This window comes from Mus pahari, chromosome 11, assembly GCF_900095145.1.
Source record: "Mus pahari chromosome 11, PAHARI_EIJ_v1.1, whole genome shotgun sequence".
NCBI classification, from domain to species: domain Eukaryota; kingdom Metazoa; phylum Chordata; class Mammalia; order Rodentia; family Muridae; genus Mus; species Mus pahari.
In genome coordinates, this window is record NC_034600.1 from 35459341 (window position 1) to 35482250 (window position 22910).

At 41.2% G+C, this 22910-nt stretch overlaps 1 protein-coding gene across 1 annotated transcript; it reads left to right on the forward strand.

Annotated features, from left to right (window-relative positions):
* Positions 1-23: 23 nt before the first annotated feature.
* On the forward strand, positions 24-19829 carry Srek1ip1 (SREK1 interacting protein 1). The gene is made up of 5 exons (XM_021208254.1): positions 24-219; positions 9388-9435; positions 14450-14593; positions 15629-15701; positions 18522-19829. Exons 1-5 carry the CDS (start codon positions 207-209, stop codon positions 18703-18705), a joined length of 462 nt encoding a protein of 153 aa, XP_021063913.1. The 5' UTR covers positions 24-206; the 3' UTR covers positions 18706-19829.
* Positions 19830-22910: the final 3081 nt, after the last annotated feature.

Sequence of the window (22910 nt, forward strand, 5' to 3'; positions counted from 1 at the left end):
TCGGCGGTAGGACACCCCCCTGGAAACTGCATCCGTAGCCACTCAGTTCCGCCAACCCTAGCTGTGCATCCGGCCTTCCCCTGCCCGGTGAAGTTGTTGTGGCCCGGTGGGAGTGATCCCTCTGGGAGTGCGTTGTCCTCGCAACGGACCTGAACCTAACGTGATCTCGACAGCCCAGGACTCCGGCGATCCCACTCACCTGCATCATGGCAGTCCCAGGTGAAGATCAACCGCAGGGCTCTCTCACTCCAGAGGAATGAGACGAGCAGGGGAATCCAGGGCGCGGGGGTGGGTGGCAGCGAGCCACTTGGGGAATCAGGCGAAGGCCTAAAACTTTAGAATTGGTCGGTTTACAGGAAAACAGTTTCTACTACAAGTTCAAACCGGGGCAAGAAAGATAGGGAAAGATCATCTCTGGCATTCTTGGGCAAGCCCAAACTGCACAGGATTAGAGGGAAAGTGTATTGTAAGAGGGACAAGGGACTTGGTGACAATGAGAACTGTAGGCCTAAGTTGGGGACAGCTTGCCCAGAAGACTAACTTTCACACGATTTCAAAATAAAATTCGAAATGTGAATGTTTGCCGAATCCAGGTGGCTATACACATCATACTGAAAGTCACCAAGAAGAGCACCTGGGGCTTGTTCTAGCACTTCCAGCCTGGAATTCCAGGGTGGCGGTAGGCCGGCTGCTGTGCCCTTCTGGGCCTGTTTCCCTATCAGTTTCGAGGAGGTGCTTTCTTGAATTAGATCTAAGATTCTTTGAGGGTTCCACTTTTGTCTTCAGAGGTTTCTAACTTAGAAACGGCAAACTGAGCTCCGGGGATGTTTTTGTTTGCTGCCCCAGTTTACTGGGGAGCCGCTAAGAACTTCCCCAAGCCGGCTTTGTCAGAATGTGTTTCTGCAAAAACCTATTATCAAGGAGATTTTTAAAAGAGATATACCCGCCTCGCATCTCGGAGATTCACAGTGCATAGTACTGTAGGAAAGACCCTGAAAATATTTATGAAACCCCAACTTTGCTTAAAACTGCCCCTTCCTGCTACTGTTGGATACCACCACCACCACCCACCCCCCGGCTTTGTCCCATGGCAGCATTTTCTGAACTTTATTCTAGAGATAGCTGTTGTGGGATGGGGCTGCTTCTTAACTTCTGCAGAGGAGCACTCCAGGAGCTGTGAGAAGAGAGGTGACTACATTTATTGAGTGGCAGTGAGCATGATAGACACCCCTGCTCTCTTAGAACTCAGCGAGGGGGAAAGGGAAGAATTTACAGAAAGAAGAACTAACGCTGCGGCAAGCAAAAGCAGGACGCCTAACAGGATACAGAGGTACAAAAGGATGTTCCAGATGAAAACTGGAAATGTGTGAGGGCAGGGGACCTGCAGGGAGAGGGAGAGGATACGAAAGGAAGAGGAAGTAAAAGAGGAAATGAAAGATCCCTGCTGTGGTAAACCATCAGCCAACCTGAGAGAAATGAGAAATTAACTAAAGAGACAAAGTATCTAACTTTTACTAGTAACCCATGTATCTGATACTATGTCAAACATTGTATATATATTTTTTCTTCCTTTAATAACCACTGCTGTGAGATAGCTGTTGTTAGTCTCACTTCACAGACGGAGAAATCAAGTAACTTGCTTATTACAAAAACTAACGTAAGTTATCCGAGCTCTTGGCCACCATGCATGCAAATGCACTCTCAAACATATCCATGGCACAATAGATTTCCTGCGACTGAAGGACCTTACAAGCAAAAACAAAGTGTTAGGATATTAATAGACAATAGGAAAACACTTAACAGCTTTAAGAAAAATTACATTTTAGGATACTGTGACCTAGAGGAGAGTTAGTTAACTAGAGGTATCGCTGGTACTTAAGGGTGATTCTGGTGAGTTATGTTACCATTGAGGATGTGGTCTCATTAAGAGAGAAGCAGCAGCTAACTTGGAGGGGTGGTGGAGTGGTAGAATCACTAAGAATTAATGGCTTTGATATGCGTGGGAAATGAGATTAACCTGGGTTTTGACATTAGCTCATTGAGGAGGCCTCATCACTGGGGAAGACATCCCTCAGGATCATAGTGGAGAGATGGTGGTAAGGTCAGTCTGGAGCTTGTGTTGAGGTTTGTCTGACACAGGATGGGAATGCCCAGTAGATAGCATGGGAATAAACAGAATCCTAGGCAAGAAGTCAAGAGTCAAAACCAATACTTATTATAGGACTAAAGGGATAAAGTGTGAGGGACTGTGCAGACACAGTGAGTAATGTGTGAAGGGAAGACGTGACTGGAGCCTAGGGATGACAGCATTTAAAGGGGACAGCAGAGAACGATGAGCCTGCACGGTACTTGCCTAGGCATTTTGAGAGGCTCTGGTGACCTCTGCATCACACAGTTGCACCCAGAGTTGGCCTGCTGTCACTGTCCATCATTTCAGCAGGTGCTGGAGCACTGGTGTAGTATGAACACACCAGGAGACACACCGTAAAACTTTAGGAATGATAATGTGCTCCTTAAGAAAAGGGACAAAAAAAAGCGATTTTTCTTCTAGCTTTCTTTGAGATGTTCTTAAACTTGAGACCAGTGTTAAAAGAAAAAAAAAAATGTTAACCTTTCAATTCAAAATAATGTTTCAAAGCATAATAATAAATTGTGTCATTAAGCCAGATGGAATGACTTACATAAACTGCTTAAACCTACCAAAAAAAAAATCAAGATAATAGGCTTGACAGGTGGCACAAACGCACAATGCAACTGCTTTAGAAAATGCAGACACAGAAGGTGTTAAGATAATTTCTTGGATGATCGATCCAGACACTGCACGGAAGGAAAATGGGACTGCATTGAGGTGATCATCAAGAAGGACAAGTATTGTGTCACGCTCTTTTATTTTAGGTGTGATGGATTCAGCTTGGGGTGATTCTGCTCCTGGTTATTATAAGGTGTAACTATAGAGTAATGAGGCTGCTTTTCACAAGCCACCAGCCTTGTCTGCTTCAGTGGTCACGTGCTTCCACTGCATTGAATGCCAGCTTAAACCATTATGTAGGTAACAATGAGATACTGAAGATCTTCGGAAAAAAAAAAAAAACTTAGACACTTAGTCATTTGACAAATGGCATTGAGCATAGGATTCAGTGAAGTTTACTTTCTTTGGAACATTTCTTTGCTCATTCACAGTTGTTCAGCCTAGCTCAGCTGTTGAAGTTGTGTTAGTAAGACACCATTCTCCATCAAGAGTTGACCTGGTCCAAGTAGCAGCATGTGTACCGAGAAGGATGGTGAAGACGCTGACCTTGTTCTGTCTGTGTAGCCAGGGCAAAGGATGAAATGGCCGGGTCAGCATCCCAGTCTCACATCCCTTCAGCATACTGCTGAAGCACCTTCTGTCATTACGAATAACTGAAGTGGGAAGTCACACCACAGCCAATTTTCCTCATTCCTCAGTCATACTGTAGGTAACGTCTTTTCTCTCACACATGGCTGCTGGGATAGTGTTCATGAATCATGTCTGATTTTGTCATTCCTGAGAGGCAGCAATCTGTGGATTTTGTAATTCTCTTTAAGCCACTTAACCTTTCATAGGCTCTTTCCTTGTCCTCATAACTAGGGGGACAGTATCTTGAATTTCTTCGGGCTTCTAAAATATTCAAGTTCCCTTCTCTGCAAGAATGATGTGTGTAGCCTGAGCATGACCTTTCTACCTTTTCCTGCCATTCTTATGTATTCTCCAATCACATACACAGCCACACACACACCAACAACAACAAAAACAAACAAACAAACAAACAAAAAACCCAAACCAAACACCTGACTTCTTCAGCTCTTTTCTGACCTCTCAGGTGTTTTTCCACCTGTGCTGTGTGTGTGTCTTTGTCATCTCTTCATTATTGGTTTCTTATTTTACTTGGAGGCCATTGCATACCTGCCTTAAATTTTCAGCTGTCTGCCACTTTTTTATGCTTATGAGCAAAACTATATGTTGTTTCTCATGTTGGCCAGCACAGACTGTCCTGCAGTACAGCTATGTGTACACTAACCCAGAGAATCTAGTACAATGTAGCTCCTTGTAGCGAGGGACTTCATTCATGTTTATGGCTTTTCTAAGTTACACCCATTTACAGGATTTATAGCTCATTAATAACAACCACAATCCAGTGCTGGAAGTCATGATTCTGCTTCCTCAGTCAATAGATTATATTCCCAGGACTTTTGGGTACCTGGGCTCCCCAGTTAAGATCTCATTGATTTGGGGCAGATCAAAGAGGGAGGTTAGGGATCTTAAGTTTGGGAAAGACCACAGGCTGCTGTTATTATCTTACTTGGAAACAGTTGCAACATGTTTTTGAAGGAGACTTCAAGATCTTTCTAACCTGTGCCTGTTGTAACTCTCACTCAGTGTAGCTCAAATCTGCCTGATATTCACAATACACTAGCTGGGCCTCAAGCTAACTGCTCCAGCTGCAGTCTCTAATTGGTGGGCATCAAATACCCAGGTCAGCTTTTTTTCATAGATTACTTTGTGAGGCAAACGGAAGAATTTTATGTGTTTGCTTAAGCTAGCTATTTCATATAAGTAGTTTAAGGGATTCTAACTGGATTAGTTTTATCTGTCTCTTGGGGTTCGAATGATTAAGAAGACATTTTAATCAAAGCAATAGGACCTCTTTCAAGAAATTCAGTTAGCTTACTTTTTAAATTTGTGAGGAATTTCTAATTTGTGATTTGTTTGTTTTGTTTTGCTTTGTTTTCTATTTTAGTTTCGTTACTCCATGTAAGATCCTAAGGAGAGTATATCTACAAGTATTAGTATAAACCAGTCAAAGGGATTAAACACTTGAGAGTTTTATTTTTGCATTCAACTTTCACAGGAGAGAATTATGTTTTATACAGGCATCTGCACTTCTATGTTAAAAAAAAGAAGAAGAAAAAGAAACCTCAATAAATTACTATTCTACTGAAGGAGCCCCAAAGTATGTTAAGTAATAATAAGATTACCAAGTGGAAACCTTGTGACAAAAGGGATCCAGCCAACTCTTACTGACTCTATCAATTAAAAGTGTAAGATAGCCCCTGCGGCAGAAGTGATACAGTTGCTAAGGGATACCGAGAAAGCTTAGTTACTTTAACTGCTTACTTTTGAAATTAGTGGTTATTTCTACAAAGTATAAGGCAAACAATAAAAATAGGAAACTAAGTTCTGTTCCTTGCTGAACCGGTATTTGAGGTGTTCAGTAAAGAAACCACCACAGTGACTGCTCTGTGATTCAGGGGAAAGGTTTTTATGGATAAGAGAAGGAGAATAGCCTGAAGCATCTGGGAGAGGCTGCCAGGGCTACCTCTCAGGGACAGAGAGAAACGGTGGGGAGAGAAGCCAACTGCTGAGAATGTGGGAGCAGAGAAGGCAGCAAAAATGATTGCAGTTATAAGGGATTATATGGGGGGGGGGGGCGGGTTAGCTGTTGAACTCCTGTTGGGGCCCTGATGTTTTGGAGAGGTGGCTTGTTGGAGTTAATAGAGAAGTAGATTGCATTTCTGGTGATTGCGGGGGTAGGGGTGGGAAAGGGGGGGGGGGGCGGGACAAATCCCTATAGGAGTGGATAAGAAAGTAAAATCTTCCTGGCAAGTAGAAACAAGGTTTCTGAGGACTGTTTGAATGTCCATCCTGTGCTGACTGAGCCAGGGCTGCGGTCTTGTGGGCTTGGGACCTGGTAGTTTTCCATGGCTGAATGTCGGCTTTGAGCCTAGTGTGGTATACTTGCTGAAAATCTCAGCCCTGAAGAGCTAGAGGCATGAGTAGCGCTATACATTTGAAGTCAGACTCGCCTACAGAGTAAAAGTTACAGTCCTATATACATCCTCTCTCAAAATTAACCTTTGTCTTGAGAATGCTTGGAATGTAAATTCTAACTAACTGCATTTATGTCTACTCTGATGTTTTCTTCTTACTTTGAGGGAGCCGCCAGGAGAATCTCTTCACCGTTCCTCCTTCCCTTTCTCGTAGGCATTCTGTTCCAGTTTTGAAACAATGTTTCCACTATGTAACCCCCACAGCTTGGGATCCTCTCTCGAATCCTTCTCTCTCTTCCTGCTGTTGCTTTTTTCCGTGGCAACTGCTTTACTAAAATATAATTTACATATATTAAAAGACCTGCAAATAGAACATGTTTAGTTTAAAGTGTGTGTGTGTGTGTGTGTGTGTGTGTGTGTGTGTGTGTGTGTGTGTGTGATAAAAGAGAAGAAATAGGAAGCTAAGTGAAGTTCCATTTCCTTGTATTTAAATGCAACAGCACAGATAGTTCTGCTATAGCTTCCTCTCTCTATTAGAGATTGTTCCCTTTCATTAAACACTGGCCTCCTGGTTTCCTTCAGACTCTTTTATATACTATTCTACTTAGATTTAAACTCTTTCTATTCTTAAAAGTTGCATACTATATGGCTGTGCTTAATTTTACACATAGTTGGTTTGCATTTGTGCAAGTAAACTAACTGTATGAGTTCCCAGGCATGGGGTTGCTGGATTAAGGCCCTGTGGTTGACTTGGTGCGATGCTAATTTGCACCCCACTGACTCTTCCAGAGGATGTCCACTCAATGGCCTCTTCAAGTTTTCAACCCGTGCTCCTCTGATAAGTGACAGTAGATTCCTGGTACTGTTTTTTTAATGGGCATTTTAGCATGTAAAAAAGTGGGCATCTTCGACATGTTTTAGAGTAATTCCTATTTCTCTTTCCATACACTGTCTGCCCACTGTTTGCCCCCTTTCCTGCCTTTTCCCCAGCAGCCATTGACTTTTCTGTCAGAATGCATTGGGAGTATTCCCTTTGTTCTTTCTGCAAGTTACAAATATTGTCTCACAAACTTTCAAGTGTATTCTGTATTTGCCCTCTATCTTCTACCCTTCTCCCCAAATACACACACACACACACACACACACACACACACACACACAGGCCCTAGTTTATCCTTCTATAGTGACCTTCAGATTGTAGGTCCTGATTATAAAGGAGAACTTAAAGGGGGCAGGCATCACTGACCAGCCTAAGCCAGCCAGCATAGTGGTGAGTAAACCAGGGACATGAAGCAGCTGCCCATTGGAGGGAGAAGGGATCTCTGCTGGGGGGAGGGGCCTCGCAGTGCAGCTTAGCTAATCAGGTTTACAAGGATTTCTCAGTACCACTGCCCCCAGCTAGAGTTCTTGTCTGAACAACAGAAACTAATGATTAAGCTGCAAAGGAAAGATGCCAAGGAGAATCTCAGAAAATCCTCGCTAGCGATGCTCAGAAAAGGTGAAGCAAACCGAACTGAGCAACCAATCACTGCCATCAGTGCCTTAGAAGATGGACTCCCTGCCCCCTCCCCCAACCAGGGTCTCACGTAGCCCAAACTAGCCTCTATGTGTGTAGGCCAGACTAGACTTGAACTCACGATCCTCCTGCCTCAGACTCCCAAATGTTGATGTTACAGGTGCTAGATCTTGACAACAGTGTGAGCTATGATTATATCACTTTTCAGGTCTTTTTTGTCTTGGTCTCAAAGGCCCATGTAGAAACGTTTCATTGGGCTTCTTGCAAATAGCTACAAATGAAGTTGGGAATGAGGCAGGTGAGGAAGTAGCTCTAGGGAGATGTAGTTAGTTCTTATGTAATAAAAAGTTTGGCTCTGTTAAAATAAATTTCATGTTCTGTCCTTTCTAGAAAGAGGAAGCAAGTGAAGAATGAGTTTGCATCAGTCTCTCTTGCTATAAATGAGTGCAGTTTTAGCACAGGCTGAGGTGAGGCAGTTTTACACCTGTCCCTTACTATTAGTCTGTGGCAGAAGTAATAATGGTGCAAGAAGCAGTTTATTCAACATCTGTGGTTTCTATGGAAACAAACTTAACACTGACCCATATTCTCTGAGCTTTTTTGTCAGTGTGCTGTTATTTTCATAATGGAGAAACCTCAGATTAGATTAATCCAGTTTTATTCCATGGTAAATTCTGCTAACTGTGGCATGTGGGTTCTCGTGGGGCAAAGTAGAGACAGAGTCTAAAGGGAAGGGACCAGTAACCAATGCTCAAAAACTTGAACAGGGATGCCTTTTCTGATTTAAATATGTAAATACTTGAAAGTGACAATAGAATTTGAGGTGAAAGCAGCTTCAGAAGAACTGTAGCTCCTGAGTTCTTAGGAAGGTGTGACAGGGTGATGAGTGCTACCAAATAGGTTCTCACTGTCACTCAGAGACAGCCAGGGCTACACAGAGAAACCCTGTCTCAAAAAACAAGACAAAACAAAAAACAAAAAAAAAAAAGAATTATTTTCATTTACAATTACTGATGTTCTCTACATAGTCTTTCATTGGGAATAATAATTTCATTTGAAGGATTTAGAAAGTGACACCCCTTCCTCAGAAAGTGGAGTGATGCTCCATGGGCCTCTCCTTGCTTCACAGAACCAACTGGCAGAAGATGAAAGTCATTCTAACAGTCAATGGAATATTCAGCCACACAAAAAATATAATTCTGGCGCATGCTAGCCTCTGCATAGATTCTTGAGAACATTGTGTCCGACTTACAACGAAGTCTACTTTCTATTAGTCTATCTGACACAGACTAATAGAAAGTAGACGAGAGTGGCTGAGATTTGAGAAACCTGCATATGTCTGGTGGGCAGTCACTCTTCTTGATCATGCAGAGGAGGACAGAAGTTGAGAACTGTACATCTGTGCATCATCTCAGCCATTCTCCATGCTGCTGAACTGTACATTGAAGTGACTCAAATCCTCTTCTTAGTTATGTAAATTGTCACAGTTATAAAAGATCAGTTTTCTTTCATTCCAAGTGTTTATATCTTCAACACCTTCTATATGTACTGAGCACGCAGAACTATTGTGAATATTTGTAAACTTTTATCAAATTGGGATGTGTAACTACTTTGTTTTCATGTCTCAAAGTTCAAGTGCTAGATTTAAGTGATTTTTTTTAATGATACCTTGAAATTACAGTGAATTTTATAATTTTATGGATGGAATTTCGCCAATTTCTTTGAGAAAGGTGGGATATTTTTTCTGAAAGACAAAAAAAAAAAAAAAAAAAAGTCATAGTATCCTACAATCTCTTCCTCTATGTTGTAGGATTCCTAAAATGTTTAAGTTCTCAGTTATAATGCTGGGTTCCTATTGAATTAGAAAAGAAATATGTTCTTGAAATATTGGTCAAATATTGGTAAATTCACTTTCAGTGAGTTGACTGTTCATCAAAATAATAGAGTAGTGTTGCTAAGATTAGAGATTATTTTTTTCCAGGAATTTTAGTACAAAGGGTTATCTTAGGTTTTTATCAAGTGATAAAGTCCTTATTCTCACTTACATGTATTTCCCAAAATGTTCTCCAATTGTATTTCAGGTTGCAACAAGGACAATGTCAGAGCAGGCTGCAGAAAATGTGGCTACCGTAAGTGTGCTGAAAAGCAACTTTCTGACTACTGTGATCTGATCATTTCCTTTGCCCTTTGCTTCCTGGGGGCTGGATGGCTCAGCATCCTGACCTCAGCAGCTCTGTGGGTGGCCCTGAGCCCTTCCTTCCCTATGTGGTAACTAGCTAAGACGCTGTGAATATTAGGGGTCAGCTGTAGACCGTTTGGAGGAAATGGAACTAAAATAATTGGAAATACAAAAGCCAAGGACTATGTATAAGGAAGAATAATAAGTGGTGCTGCAGAGGTGGCTAGGCAGTTTAGAGCACTTATCTTTTAGAGGGCAGGGGTTCAATTCCCAGCACCCATGTGGTAACTCATAACTATCTGAAACTCTAGTCCCAGAGATCAGGCATCCTTTTCTGACCTCCACAGGCATGCATATGGTACACATACATACATGCATGTAGGCCAAATACCCATAGATAAAAATATAAAATATATATACATACACACCTCTATTATTTCTCCCTTTCTGGATACTGGATGAAGAGGTAAAGGCATTGAAATGATTTTTTTTAATGTTTCCTGAATGTATCCTTTTGTATAAGGGTTTGATTGGTCCCAGTATTTCTGCTTATGGGCAAAAAACTGTTCAATGATAAGTCCGGTACGATTAATCTAAAAGAACTAGAAGGTCCACCCAAGCCTGTGTAATTACATACTATATCACTAATGGGATTGTATTCTGTAAACGGCATCCCTGGAGGCTAAGGCCAGCAGTTCTTCAGGCCTCGCTAATAAATAGTTATCCTGGAAGAACTTGCTGCCTCTAAAGGTGTTTGACATCTGTGCCAACTACACTGAACTCTTAGAATATTCCAGTTCATTAAAGGATTATTTTCTAATAAATACAAGTGATTAAACAAAGATTTCAAGGAATACCATGAAATTGATTTAGAAATTTTGTTATTAGAAAAATAACTTAGTAATAAATACCACAGACTGCAATTAAATTCCACAAAAGTTTCCTGATCTTCATTTTTATGAATATTCACTCTGTCCACAGATCATACCTCAGCACTGGATGTGTAGTAGTTGGCACATGGCCTACCCATTCTGTACTTTGGTTTTCTTTCTGCAAAATGACAGTTATAGAACTGTCCTGATTAGGGTTTTATTGCTGTGAAAAGACACATGAGCAAGGCAACTCTTATACATAAAATTCTTAATTGGGGCTGGCTTACAGTTTCAGAAGTTCAGTCCATGATCATCATGTCAGTGTGCAGGCAGACGTAGTGCTGGAGAAGCCAAGAGTTCAAATCTTGATCCAAAGACAGCCAGGAGGAGGGTCTCTTCTGCACTGGTAGGAGCTTGAGGGACTTCAAATCCCACCCCCATAGTGACACACTTCCTCCAACAAGGCCACACCTCCTAATAGTGTCACTCCCTATAGCCAAGCATTCAAACACTTGAGTCTGTCAGGGCCAAGCCTATTCAAACCACCACAAGTTCCTAACCTCATAAAAGTTGCTGTGAATACTAAGTGTGCTTGTATTAAGTAATGACTTCAGGTCATTACTGGCCAGCCACAGTAGGTCCTCAATGTTTGTGGGCTGCGATTGTTGCATATTAGAAAACTATGGTATGGGTTCTTCCAGTACAGGGTAGGAAAGTGGAATTTGAAATCTAGCTACCAGATTTCATACTGTATGGTGCTGTTTTGTTTTGTTTTGTTTTGTTTTGTTTTTTACTCTATAGTAGCAAAATATATTGCCTTAGTGAGGGTTTTATTGCTGTGAAGAGATACCATGACCACAGCAACTCTTTTTTTATTATTAAATTTATTTATTTACTTACTTAGCAACCCTTCCTCTCCTCCCAGTACCCCGTCATGCAAGTCCAACTCCCATTCCACTTTCCCCTTTTGTTTGGCCTCCCACTGAGGCCAACCAAGGCAGGCAGTGCCTTTAGGGGTGGGGGATCCACAGGCAGGCAGGCAACAGACTCAGGGACAGTCCCTGCTCCAGTTGTTGGGGGATCCCCATGAAGACCAAACTGCTCATCTGCTACATAGACCACAGCAACTGTTATAAAAGGAAGCATTTAAATGGGACACCATGACCAAGGCAACTCTTATACATAAAATATTTAATTGGGGCACTTGCTTCAGTTGGCTGCTGTCCTCCTCCTAAGCGAGAGATTGGGCACTCATAATTCAATTAGTCATGGCATCTTTCCTTTTCTGGTCACTATGACAGAATGACTGAAGTGACAACAGAATGGGTGGGATTGCTTCTCCTTAGCTCACTTTCTCCTGGGCTCCTAGGGTGGTCTGCTCTGTTGTCTCTGCAACCCTCCCTTTAAGGCAGAGCAAGATGGAGGATGTGTGTGTCCCCTCACCACTGACAGGAGGCAGCGAGAGAAGTTCTGTATAGCTGCCATCCTTTTTCCCCTGTATTACATCCTCACAACTTACAGAAGGTACCCACTTATGGGCTGTGTCATACTGAATCCAGCCTCTTACTAGCTCAGAGTTTGATGTTTTGGCTACTCTACTTAGCCAGTTTGCCCCAGAGATCCCCTGTCTCTGCATGCCAGGGACTGGGACTGTAGGTGGCTCCCATGCCCACCTGACCTTTTTGGTTTTTTAACAGGGGCTATAGTGTTAAAGGGATCCAAACTCTGATCCTCACACTCGCAGGGCCAGTGCTTTGTCACTGAGCTAACTCCCCAGCCCCTTACATTCTGATAACTCTTTACTGTTTACCATCTGAGAGTCTATTTAGATAGAAGCCACAAGTACACTAATAGTGGCTGGAGACACAAAGATATCCTAAGTGTCTTTCACTTAAACCCAATAAGAAGAACAACAGCAACAGACAAAAAAACAAACTCCATTGCAATTTCACAAGTAATTTACCATGTCACCATCATTAACATGAAGCCAGACCAGTTGTAGAGACTCCTAAGCATTTGTCTCACATGTCGATTTCAGTGCCAGGCATTTGGATACAAAGCTAACTTGACTAGAGTAAGCTTGTGTCAGGAATTCTGGTCCCAATGGCAAGCCAGGCTACAGTGCAGAGCCCTCTTTTCTGTGCTAAGTGCGTAGTACTGGAGGGAAATAATGTGTTAACAACAGACCAAACCAAGAAACCTAGCTCAAAAAGACGGCAACCCACCCCACTGCTGGGATGCACGGGGTCTTCAAGGGAAAGCAAGGAGTGCATGCCAAACGCACAGTGTGTCACACACTGACTGAATGCCATCAGGGCCTGAGGGTAGCTGGATGCCTGGAGCAGAGCCTTTTACATAAAGCCAGGATTCCTGCCCCACCCATGAGATGGAAATTAGGAAAATTTTACTTAACCACATAGAGAAATTATCAAGACCCCCTCATGTTTGAGAACCTACAAAATAGCAATTACAAGGAAAAGAACACTAAGCACTCAGCAACCAGGTCTCTACCTTGTAAGTGTTAGGGATGAACTGTACAGTCCACAGTGAGACCGGAACTGTTTTGCTAGTGCTAAGAAATTACTATTTTAAAAGTCTTATAGGCTGATGCTATAGCTCAATTAGTAAATCATTTGCCTAGCATGCAGTAAGTTGTGAGTTCAGTCCATAGTGCCACATAAATCACAGGCATAGTGACCCACACCTATAATCCCAGCTCTGTAATTACTTTAGAGGATGGAATGGGATGAGACCAAGGCAGAACTTCCAAAAGGTTTAATAGAACCACTAAATCCCCCCCCCCGTGTGTGTGCGTGTGCGTGTGTGTGTGTGCGCGCGCACTCTTGTACCTGCTAGCATTTCACTTAAAATGTTCCAGGTGAGTGTGGCAGTGTTACCATATGGATGACATGATACAGACAATAGTTCTGTTAGTTCTCGTGATGGCATTTGTAATAGTGAATTCTAAAATATACAGTAAATGCTTTCCCAAGTTAACTGTCTGGTTGCTGTGACAGTCCCAGACAGGAAGCATACTTACAGATAGAAGAGTTTCCTTAGGCCCACAGTTTCGAGGTACAGTTCCATCATGGCAGAGAAGTCATGGCAGCAGGTGCTTGAGGCAGTTGCTCATATTGTACCCCGAGTCAGGAAAATGGTTGCTGAGCTGTCTTTCTCGTGTGTGTGTGTGTGTGTGTGTGTGTGTGTGTGTGTGTGTGTGTGTGGTTACTCATGGACTGTGGCAACATGTGAACAGCAGAGGAGATCTTGAGGAGTTTGTTCTCTTCTTCCACCGTGTGGGTCACAAGGATGGATATTACGTCCTCGAGCTCAGTAGTAGCAAATGGCTTTACCCACTGAACCATCTTGTTGGCCACACTGTGACCTTTTTGTTCAGTCCAGGGCACAGCCCAAGGAATGCTGCTGTCCACATGTAGGGTGAATCTCCCCCACTTCAGCTCACCTCATCTCAACCCTCAGAGCATGCAAGAGCCTTGTCTTCAGATGAGCCTCCATCCTCTCAAGATGAAATCAGCAGCAACCGTCACAGTGAACAACTACTGAACCTTCCTTACTAGAAGAATTTTAATAAAACTGATATCAGAATTTAAATATTAATCTTTGAATCCTTTAAAGAGGTCTGTTTCATGTTGTTGATGCCTACACATTACAGCACCTTTACTTAGATGAAAGATGTAACCACACAAGTTAGAAGTCAAGCCAAGGAGGAAAAGCTGCAGGGAAATAGGAAGTTTCATGTATGAGAGTATGTTAGTAACCCTAATCTAAATAATGTAAAATAATCCGTGCTTATCGGAAGAGAAAACGGTGATTCGGTATTCTGAAATGCAGGACAAGGGCCCCACAGTGTTTCTTGAATTAGAAGTTTCAATGAAGAAGGGAAAAGTTCTGTTGGAAGAGTGTATTCACGCAAACACATAGGGAACAGTAGAAAATTCCTGCGGCAGAGTACAGCTTTGGCTTTGGCGTTGTTACTGAGCTCGTCCTCGGTTGCCTACTGTGAAGTACTAAAGCAAAGGGCACAGCTATGGGTGAGTTTTTTCCTCCTTCTCTCTTGTTTTCTTTATTTAGCTGGTCATCTGACTTTCGAGTGCCGCAATTTTCTCCGGGTAGATCCCAAAAGGGACATTGTGTTGGACGTCAGCAGCACGAGTAGTGAGGACAGTGATGAAGAAAATGAGGAGCTGAACAAGCTGCAGGCTCTGCAGGAGAAAAGTAAGCCATGGCTTTGTCCACTGTCTTCTTCTGACTCACAGGCCGTTTATGTAACTGTGCTCATCACAGAGGCGTCTTTCCTATTGCATATGAGGGCTACAGTGTAGGTGAGAGCTTCGGCTCTGAGGGAAGTCACCAACATGAGGCTAGTACTCAGTTATGAGGCCAGGAGGCATTTTGCTTCTTCCTCATCTGTGGCCTGTTACACTGATGTAACACAAACATCGGATCCAGGTCTCACTGACAAATATCAGAGATTAGACAATCAAAAGCTTACTAGGAATGTTAAGTACACGACTCCTAGGCATAGGCAAGCAAGAGTTCTAAGACTGACAATATATAAGCCCCAGGAATTTCTTTTCTGCTTCTGGACATACTCTCACCAAGATTTACCTAAGTGGGGTTGGAGAGATGGCTCAGCAGTTAAGAGAGCTTGCTGTGGTTCCGGGGGAACTGAGTTCAACTCCCACCTCAGGAAGCTCACAAGTGCTTGGAAGCCCAGCTCCAGGGCATCGTCCACCCTCCTCTGGCTTCCACAGTACTTACACACAGGGGCATACAGGTACACAGTCGCATAAGTAAACATAACATTTAAAATCATTAAAAAATTAATATAAGAAGCTTTTATACCACTTCAAAACAAAATGCAGCTGCAGTTGACTGAAAGAAGCACCTCTCATTTTGTGCAGTCTTGTGAACAAAAGCCTTGTTATTGTAACGGGATAACCATGAAGTTGTATGCTTGCAAACTTCCTGTTAGAGAACAGGCTATTATATAGAAGTAAAATGTATTTTTTACTTATTTAAAATGAGAGAATTATAAATATGAAACTCACTGTGTTTGAGATCTTCAGAACGCTTTTTAAAAAGATTTATTTATTTTTCTGTATGTGAGTATACCTATGCATGGACACCTGTGTTTTTGTTATCTTTGCCCTCCCAACTATAAACTAAAATCTGTGTGTGCACACACAGCATTCTAGGACAGAAACTCCTTGTCACCTGATTTTTTTCTCCCTATCTTCTTCCTTACAGGAATAAATGAAGAAGAGGAAAAGAAAAAGGAAAAAAGCAGGGAGAAAATTAAATTGAAAAAAAAGAGGAAAAGGTACATTTTAATGGATTATTTACTTCTTAGAAAAGAAAACCAGAAGCTGTTAATTCAGGAAGGATTATAAATTTTATTTTTTTATAGAGTCCAGTCAATTTACTATTAATGTTTTCTTTATGAGAATGAGATGTTTAGTTTAGTGAAATAGCAAAGTCTTCTACATTAGAAAATGGGAATCAGAAGTGAAGTCATCGCTCAATCACGTGTTCTCTGGAGTGAATTGAGGTCCTGAGCAGTGGCCACATCCCTTCCCTTTTATACATTAGTATTCTGGATGTTACCTTTATATATATATATATATATATATATATATATATATATATATATATATACCTTGAAATTGGATTCTAAATATCTATATTCTCCTATCATTACCATGACTAATTAATTAATTTATTAATGGAATTTAATAGAATTTCATAAGCCCAGACTTTGTTCAGATCTTTTCACAACCCTCACTAGCCATTTTTGAATATTTTACTCATAAGACTTTTAATGACTGATTAAAGAAATTGATTAAATCCAGTAAGAGACAGATCCTCCCCTGGTTATTAAATATTTATACTAAAATAAGTAGACACGGTTTTGAGCATTTGTTCATAGTAAGGACTGGTCTGGACTTTCTTCTCTGAGAATTTTTTTTAAATCAGGTATTGCCATTTTATAATTTTATAATATACTTGATTATATGTATTTTAATACACCAGAAAACTTATGAATTGTAAAAGTTAGCTCACTTTCAAGTGTTAGGAGTTAAATAATCTACGCTGGGAGCGTAGAGCTCAGATTTCTGACTAGTGTATTGTTATTTATGCTAACACAGCAGGCAGGATTGCTTACAGGAAACATGTGTTCCGGGTTCTGATATACTTGTGTGTGCATATACGCGGGCACACACACACACATCACACATATATATTATGTGTGTGTGTAGATATATATATATATATATATTTTTTTTTTTTTTTTTTTTCCAGACCTATCTATGCCAAGCCTCAGAGACCTTAGGCCCTGAAACCCAAACTTCTGCATGCATGTGGAGATAACCACCTAATAGTATATGCTATGCTCAAACCTAGTTTTGCCTTAAACCTGAGAATACAGGACCAAAAGGCTAAGGAAAAAATGCACAGGCATAGAAGAAGCTATGTGTATGGGAATAAGTAGACCAGCAAGATAAAAAGAAGGAAGTGAGAGGAAGCTTGGGGTTAGGGGCTCGCCCAAGCCACTCCTAGGGACAAGGGCCCCTGAACCCTGCAGGCTTACGAATTCACTTTTGCCCCTATATCTGGTCTGACATTTCTTAGTTTGGGATATAGTCCTAATATTTAGATTGCTGAGCTAACTTTTTAAAAAGTTTTTAAATTAAGACATAAGTCTTAGTTAGGGTTTCATTGCTGTGAACAGACTAAACTCCATGGACTCCATGACCAAAGCAACTCTTATAAGGACAGCATTTAATTGGCCCTGGCTTAACAGGTTCAGCGGTTCAGTCCATTATCATCAAGGTGGGAACATGACAGTGTCCTGGCAGGCATGGTGCAGGAGGAGCTGAGAGTTCCACCTCTTGTTCTGAGGGCTGCTAGAAGACTGGCTTCCAGACAGCTAGGACAAAGGTCTTAAAGCCCGTACCCACTGTGACACACTTCCTCCAACAAGGTCATACCTACTCCAACAAGGCCACATCTCCAAATAGTACCACTCCCTAGGCCAAGCATATTCAAACCACACAACATAATTGCATAATTTCCCCCTTCCCTTTTTCCCTCCAACCCTCCCATATACCTCTTCACTCCCTTTCAAATCTGTGGCTTCTTTTTTTCAAGACTTTCAAATATTATTTACATTTTTATATAGATGGATACATTGATAGATAGATGATTGATAGATGATAGATTGTTTGATCGATAGATGATAGATAGATAGATAGACTCCTAAATATATAAATACAACCTGCTCAGTCCATATAATATTAAATATATGAACTAACTTTTAAGATGCCTACTGCATTTTAAATTAACTCAGCTTCTGTGTTGTCACATATATATTCTAGGTTTAGACATAGGTAAAATGTACTTTACATGAGATCTGAAAAGATTTTTTTGAATTTTTTTTTAATCCCCACCCTAACTCCGCATACCCATATCAGGGTAGAAAATTCTATAGGTGTTCCGTCTCAATTTCATGTTAAAATATTAGAAAAATATAATGATAAATCATCCTCATTTGCCTACATGCAGATATTCATTTTAAAAGCCCCCTTTCTGTAACTAATAAAAATCGCTTGAAAATACAAGTGCTCATTTCTATCACTCTGCAAGCAGGAGGATCAAGTTCATTATCATGAAAAATGACAGGAATTGCAGAAGTGCTTTTATTTTGTTAATTTTTAGCTCTTACCCATTCATACTGAGGAACAATTAGGATCTTTTTTTATATTGAACCATAATTGCATCCTTTTGTGACTTAAGAGACCATGCTAACAAGTTATTACATACACGAGTGGGCTGTGTGCCTGAGGTCAGTGAGCTCCCCTTCAGTTTCCCCTGTGAGATTCTGAAGGGCAGGCAGCACAGTATGCAAGCCCGTGCAGCCCCAGAAAAACACCTCATTTCTCTAGTGTTGAGCAGAAAGGCAGTGGTAGCTTTACCAGCCTCCGTGACCAAGCAGCGAACACCGAATGCTGCATTTAACGAGACTAGAAGGCAACTCTTTAGTACCTCTTCCCCTCCCAAGACTTGAGGCAGCACAGAGCCTACACAGTTGATGTCTCCAGTCCTAACTGCAGTGCCAGTCACAGCATGTTCTTGCCCTTAGGTCTTACTCCAGTGCCACTGAAGAGGACTCTGCAAAACAAAAGAAACAGAAGTGTCAGAAAAAAGAAAAGAAAAAGGAAAAAAAGAATAAATCAAAGAAAGGAAAACATCACAAGAAGGAAAAAAAGAAGAGGAAAAAGGAAAAGCGTTCTTCCCCTAACCATTGTGAAGTCACCAAAAAGTGACAGAGTCTTGGGCCTAACTCAGAAAATTGAATTCAGTGTTGAACCTTCCTTGGAATTGCTATATGATTACGCTTTGCAGAAAGTCCCAGCCTCGTCCATAAAGACATTCTCACCTATTGGGGCCCTTATCTCTCTGCCCATCTGTATTAAACCCATCTCTTTACTTAACAGATGTGCCTCAAGTATAGATATGTGTACATACAAAGCACATCATTTTGGCTGTCTGTGTTTTGGTGGCTTAGGCTGGTGCTGTCTCTTGGTAAGTCAATTAGCACATGGCTTTACTGCAGTCAGAGGCATAATCTGCATAGCAGCTCCCAGGTCGTGTCCGCCTTCCCGTGGTACAGCTGCCTCAGCAGCAGTGATTTGCTCTTGATACTGAATAGCTTTATGTACTCTGTAATGTATAAAGATAGTGAGGGTCTTCACTGTTGTTTTTAAATCTCTAGACTTTTTAAATAACATCATTGAGGATAAAACTGCTTTACTGACCTTAAGTCGTAAGTTTTTAAATGAATGGGATCTACGGGAAGATAATAATGAAAGTATTTATAACAGTGCCATTGTTTTATGAAATGCATGTTTCTGGCCCTTGCCTCCCATGTTTTTAAAAACATCCCCTTTTTTAAACAATCATTTAGCTTACTAGGAAGTCTGGCAGAGAGATTCTATGCTGGTCAAGATTATTAGGGTAGATCCTGGGTTGATTTACAAATGTGCCATATTGGCATGTCTTAGGTGATACCTCAAACACAGAGCTTTTTGTGTGGTGGCAGCAAAATCCTCATTAAAACTGATTTTAATTGTATCCAGTGTATATGATGCCTACATATATGCGTGTTATGACAGTTTTTATGAATGTTTGCGTATATATTTATTTTTTTTCTGAAATGGTTTTAGAATGAGTTTCACACTGAACTTCTGGCTTCATGGATAATCAATGTCGATATTTCCTCTTCCACTTCGGTCACAGATCTTAGTAGCACTGTGAAAAATTTTAAATTAAGATTTCCATTCTGTACTTTTTAAAATTGAAGACTTGGAGATAGCATCATGAAAGCCTTTGTATAATAATGAAATTTGTATATAAATAAGCATTTTCAATGACATGTCAGTAGATTTAAGTGTCTCTGAGGTTTTTAATTTCATGGTTATCAGTATAGAGTAGTTTAACATCTAGTACTCCCTAATACCACCAGGTTAATGCATTATGCCATAAAAACATTGATCACCAACCTGGTATCATGGAACAGCCCCAAAGTCTCTGAGTACCTTGCTATGGTGCACTTAATACATCTTCAGATTGGTAAGTACACGTGTGGCTGTGGGCAAATTTATGGCCATAAAATCAGATGCGTACACTTGGCCTTGCAGGCAGGAGGGCTTTAGCAATTGTTCCCTTACCCAGCACCCAAACTGACATTCCCTGATTGACTGAGGGGTAGTCCTAGGAAGTCCCTTAATGTACCCTCATCTCTGCTCAGGTTACACAGAAGCTACACCCACACCCTTCCCTACACTGCTCCTGTGAAGTTGAAGTACACCTATCTTTAGCTCTTCCACTAACTGGCTACTCTCCGGGCCCATAAAAAAAGTAATTTTGTTTAGAGTTTTGTCAGTTGTTTGAACTAAAGCACAGAACTTTGAGACGTTTAGGGATTTGTTTTGTCTATGCTAATTTTTGTGAAAGTTCAGTTATCTGAATTAATAAAAGGTTATTTGGATTAATAAAAATAAATATCATTTTTTAAATACTTTTTTAAAAAACTATCAGGGAGCTGGAAAAGTCGCTCCACAGTTAAACACTCTTGCTGCTTAGGGACAACCTTAGTTCAGTTCCCAGCATTCTCCATGGGAGGTTCATGAGCACCTGGGACCCCTTTACTCCAGCTCCAAGGGATCCGATGCCTTCATCTGACTTGTGTGGTACCCATGGAGATGCTCAGAGATACACACATGCACGTAAATTTAAGATTTTCTAAATTTTAAGCTGAACAAGAAATAGCAAATGCTACATAAATGGCTTCATCCCATTGTGTATATAACAGTGTTAGCAATGACCATTGTAAATGAATAGTTCATCATATTTATAAGTTTTACTTCTGTTAATTCTAAGAAAATATCAATTGACATATAAGGGTTATTTTTCCCTCCTGTTATGACAAAGCTAGTGATCCCGAAGTGTCACACACTAACTTCTTACCCATTTAGGTCTTGGAGGCCAGGGCATTAATAAATGACAGCCTGGGCAACTGTGTGTGTCTCTATTTACAACTCTGTCTACAGTTATAAGATTCTAGGATAACCTCAGCCTTGAAGTTGGTGGCAGAGTTCTTATCAGCAGCTGTAGACTGCCCTGAAATGCTCACCTTCTGGCTGGTGGGAGGGCCACCAGAACCACACCCATGCGGACTCGGAAGATTCTTGTAAAGAACTTACAGATGCTGCCTAACTGATTAGCAGCAGTTAGAGCAGCTAGTGAGAGAACCTAACACCTGAATTGGATGTTCTTAGCGTTGATGAGAGGAGCCTGGGCTCTTCTTGAGTGCTGACAAGAAAGAGGGTGATGAGCTGCACATGAAGTGTGCTAGTACATCTGTGTAACTCAGAGCGTAAAAACTGACGAGACACCATTTCGGGGTTCCTGCAACCAAGTGAAGGAAGCCTTAGGCTCCACGAAGCTCCATGTTTGCAAGCTAACATTTAACTCTCTAAGCCATGAGAGTTTTAAGGAAGGAAATGGTGTTTACTCTGGTTTGGTATCATTTCTTTTGTAATTCTGTTCTATAATATTTTAAAGATGAAAATGCTGTCATTAATATAGAACATAGTTTGAGCATCTTATGCTCTGTTGTTTATAAATTACACAATAGTTTGTATTTCTTAGAACCAAAAATAAAAAATAAAACTGCCTTACTGTACCATCAGATAAATCTCAGAATTTATACACATGCACACTTTTTTCAAAAGGGGACTTTGCTTCATCTTATTCTGAACAGGCTTAAAACTCTCGCAGTGTTAGCATTGGTGAAACCCAAATATATCTTCCTGTGGAGACTGTGCTTTAATGAAATAAGGCTTTTTGCTTTTAATATTGTGATCAATTGTTGAAGCACGACCATTTCAGAGTTACAGAAAGACATGTACCTCCAATAGCGTAGATGTGAGCTGCCTTTGCAGGTGAGGATGGGCACCATCCTAGGTTTCAAACTTTGCCTTAACAGAGGTGACAGTGACCCCAGTTGCTAAGGCCAGGGTCTTTTGACCTCATTCATGCCTCTCCCTTCAACTCAGACTCTGAAAGTGCCCATCACAGCAGAGGTCCAGGGTCTGTCTCCTTCAACACTGTTTATAGCGCGTAGACAGCCATGCGCAACTCCTTTTTGCCTTTCCCACAGAGAGGGAAAATGTGGGCTCCAGACTTAATTTCCTCTTCCTTGTGCCTTTTATGGCACCTCCTTTCTCTTGCCTTTCGGCAAGGAGAGAAAATCTGTACCCGTGCCTCCACTGAGCATTCCCCACCTAGATGCCCACAGGAGCTGATCTAGTAATATACTGACTCTTGTGTGTCAGGGCGGCGCATTTTCTGGCTCTCCTGAAACTCAAACTCCCTCTGTAGATCAGGCTAGCCTCGGAATCACAGAGATCTGCTTGCTTCTGCCTCCCAAGTGCTGGGATTAAAGGCATGAGCCACCAGCCATTTAAAAGAGGCTCCAAATGGGGCAAGTTCTCTGTGGGTTTGAGGCCAGCCTGGTCTATATAGTGAGCTACAAGGCAGCCAGGGCTACACACAGAGAAACCCTGTTTCAAAAAAACAATACATAATAAAAAAAAAAAAAAAAAAAAAAACTACTTGAAAAGATTAAAAGTCTCCATGAAAGCTCTGAGTCCGCACAAAATAAACTGTCTTTGCTTTTCTGATCTCAAAAAAGTCATTTTTATAACTAAAAATGTCCTAACTTTTAAACTTCATGTACACACTTGCATTTTAAGATTTAAGCCTTGCAAACTGTTCTACTTGAATGGAAAGTATAACTCAAGTAGCAGGTATAATGGTGATGACCTAGGACTCCAGTCAGAATTAAATATAATCATTAAATAAAATTCAGGAAATAAACACATCATCTCTGTGACATCAGCCACATCTCAGGTGCCCAGTATACGCTTAGCGTTGGTAGCAATCGTACCATGCTGCAGGTAAGAGA